This window comes from Chrysochloris asiatica, unplaced genomic scaffold, assembly GCF_000296735.1.
Source record: "Chrysochloris asiatica unplaced genomic scaffold, ChrAsi1.0 scaffold00106, whole genome shotgun sequence".
In the NCBI taxonomy this organism is placed as follows: domain Eukaryota; kingdom Metazoa; phylum Chordata; class Mammalia; order Afrosoricida; family Chrysochloridae; genus Chrysochloris; species Chrysochloris asiatica.
Window position 1 is genome coordinate 1,762,996 of NW_006408624.1, and position 2,146 is coordinate 1,765,141.

Consider the following 2,146-nt stretch of genomic DNA (forward strand, 5'->3'; position numbering starts at 1 on the left):
TCTGAAGGCTTTCCCACATTGCTTACATTCATAAGGCTTCTCTCCAGTGTGGATTCGTTTATGTTCAGTCAGACCTGAGGCATTCCTAAAACGTTTCCCACATTCCTTACATTTATAAGGCCTCTCTCCACTGTGGGTTCGCATGTGTATACTGCACTGTGAGGACAGTCTGAAGGCTTTCCCACATTGTTTACATTCATAAGGCTTCTCTCCAGTGTGGATTCTTTTATGTATAGTCAGTTGTGAGGATTCCCTAAATGCTTTCCCACACTCGTTACATTCATAAGGACTCTCTCCACTATGAATGTGCCTATGTACAGTGAGGTTTGAGCGAGAAACAAAGACTTTCCCACATTCCTTACATTCATAGGGTTTCACTCTACTGTGGACAGTTTTATGCCTTGTGAACCTTGAGGCTTGGCTAAAAGCTTTCCCACTTTGATTACATTCATAGAGTTTGTTTCCACTGTGAGTGTGCATATGTCTACTGTGCTGTGAGGAATACCTAAAGACTTTCCCACATTTCTTACATTCATAGGGTCTCTCTCCATTGTGGATTATCTTATGTGCACTCAGGCCTGAGGAATAACGAACAGTTTTCCCACATTCCTCACATTTAGAGGGCTTCTCTCCACTGTGAGCATTTACCTGTTGAGTGAGGGAGGAGGCCTCAGGAATAACTCTCTCATATTCAGGAGGCTCCTCTCTCTCATGAGAGTTATTATGTAAAATGAGAGATAAAGGAAGAGTATCTATTCTAAAACATTTTTTACATACACACTGATGACCTTCCACAGGTGTCCTAAAGGTTGAGAAACTACAGAAAATTTCCATCCACTCACTGAATTCACACAGTTCAACACTAGTGATTGCTGAGACAGTATTCTTGAGGGTCAACATACAAAGGAAGCCTTTCCCACATATCTCACATTTATGGGCATTTTTCCCATCATGAGTTCTCAGAGGCGTCGTCAGGTGAGAAGCATACCTGCAGTCTTCTCCACAGTCCAGACACTGACAGGTACTGCTTCCAGTGTGAGCTCTACTACCATTGTTCTCCAGGGAATGATCCCCGAAGGCTCCTCCATACTCACAGCATTCAAAAGGATCTACTCCTGTGGGATCTACTGGGTGCACAGAAAGACCAGGAATCGGGATGGAGGTTTCCCCACACTGGCTGCCTTCAGAACATTCACAAAAGTTGTCGATTGATCTAGTTCTCAAATGTTTCCTGTGGTTGTCAAGGTGATGCTTCCAACCATGTGATTCCGTGATTTTACCGACTGAATCCAGGTTTCTCAAGGTTTCCATCATCGCGTCTCTGTAGAGTTTTCTCTGAACAGGATCCAGTAAATCCCACTCTTCATGGGTGAAGACCACAGCCACATCGTCAATGATCACTGTTCCCATTCCGGCACTCCACCTTCGGAAAGTTTAACAGCAGATCTCCGACAAGACCCAGAGCTCCGGGGATACAGGCCGAGGGACGTGGACGCAGAGCTCAGGGCATGTTAGGCACAAATGCACAGTAGCCATCCGCGCCTCCAATCCTGGTCCTTTGTGGAGCTGAATCGCTGACTGAGCTCCTCTCACTTCTCCACGTGTGAGACCGGAAATGGAAGAGAGTGGGCGAGTACCACGGGGAAAACCTAAGTTACAAAAAAGAAAAACAAAACCTAAAACTGGAATATATGGGAGAACTATAACCGGGTAATGGGGAGTCCCTAAAAACGGCCCCTGGGGCCCCTGAATACCGGATTGTGAAGCACAGTTTGTCCGGGGTGATGCACACCACGTGACCCGGGGACATATTCAACGTAGCGCCCCCTCGTCCTCCCTCCGTAGCTGTGTCCTTGAGTCTCCGGGAGGCCAGGGAAGAGAGGAGGGCGCGCTGGTTACTGGGACCAGCACCTTCCTCTTATGCATTTTTTTGAGGAGTATCTTCACCATCTAAAAGTATAGTACCTATCTCTTGTGATACAATAGTGAATAGTTGTTATCTGGACTGCTTGTAAGGGATGGAATTGTAAAGGTAGACTTTTTTAGCAAAGAAGAGAGTGATTAACTTTTCAGCCTAAAAGCGGAGGTCCCTGGGACCATCAAGGCAGAAGAGTGGAGAATGGGACCCTACCTAGAGAAGCAGTGA

General features: G+C 46.3%; 1 protein-coding gene across 1 annotated transcript in view; it reads right to left on the reverse strand.

Annotated features, from left to right (window-relative positions):
• LOC102814727 (zinc finger protein 420-like) overlaps positions 1 to 1,410 on the reverse strand; it is a 2,186-nt gene extending 776 nt beyond the window's left edge. The window contains exons 1-2 of the mRNA XM_006867608.1: positions 902 to 1,410; positions 8 to 670 (exon numbers count right to left, since the gene is read on the reverse strand). Coding sequence (XP_006867670.1) covers positions 8 to 670; positions 902 to 1,410 — 1,172 coding nt within the window. The remainder of the gene's footprint in view (positions 1 to 7; positions 671 to 901) is intronic.
• Positions 1,411 to 2,146: the final 736 nt, after the last annotated feature.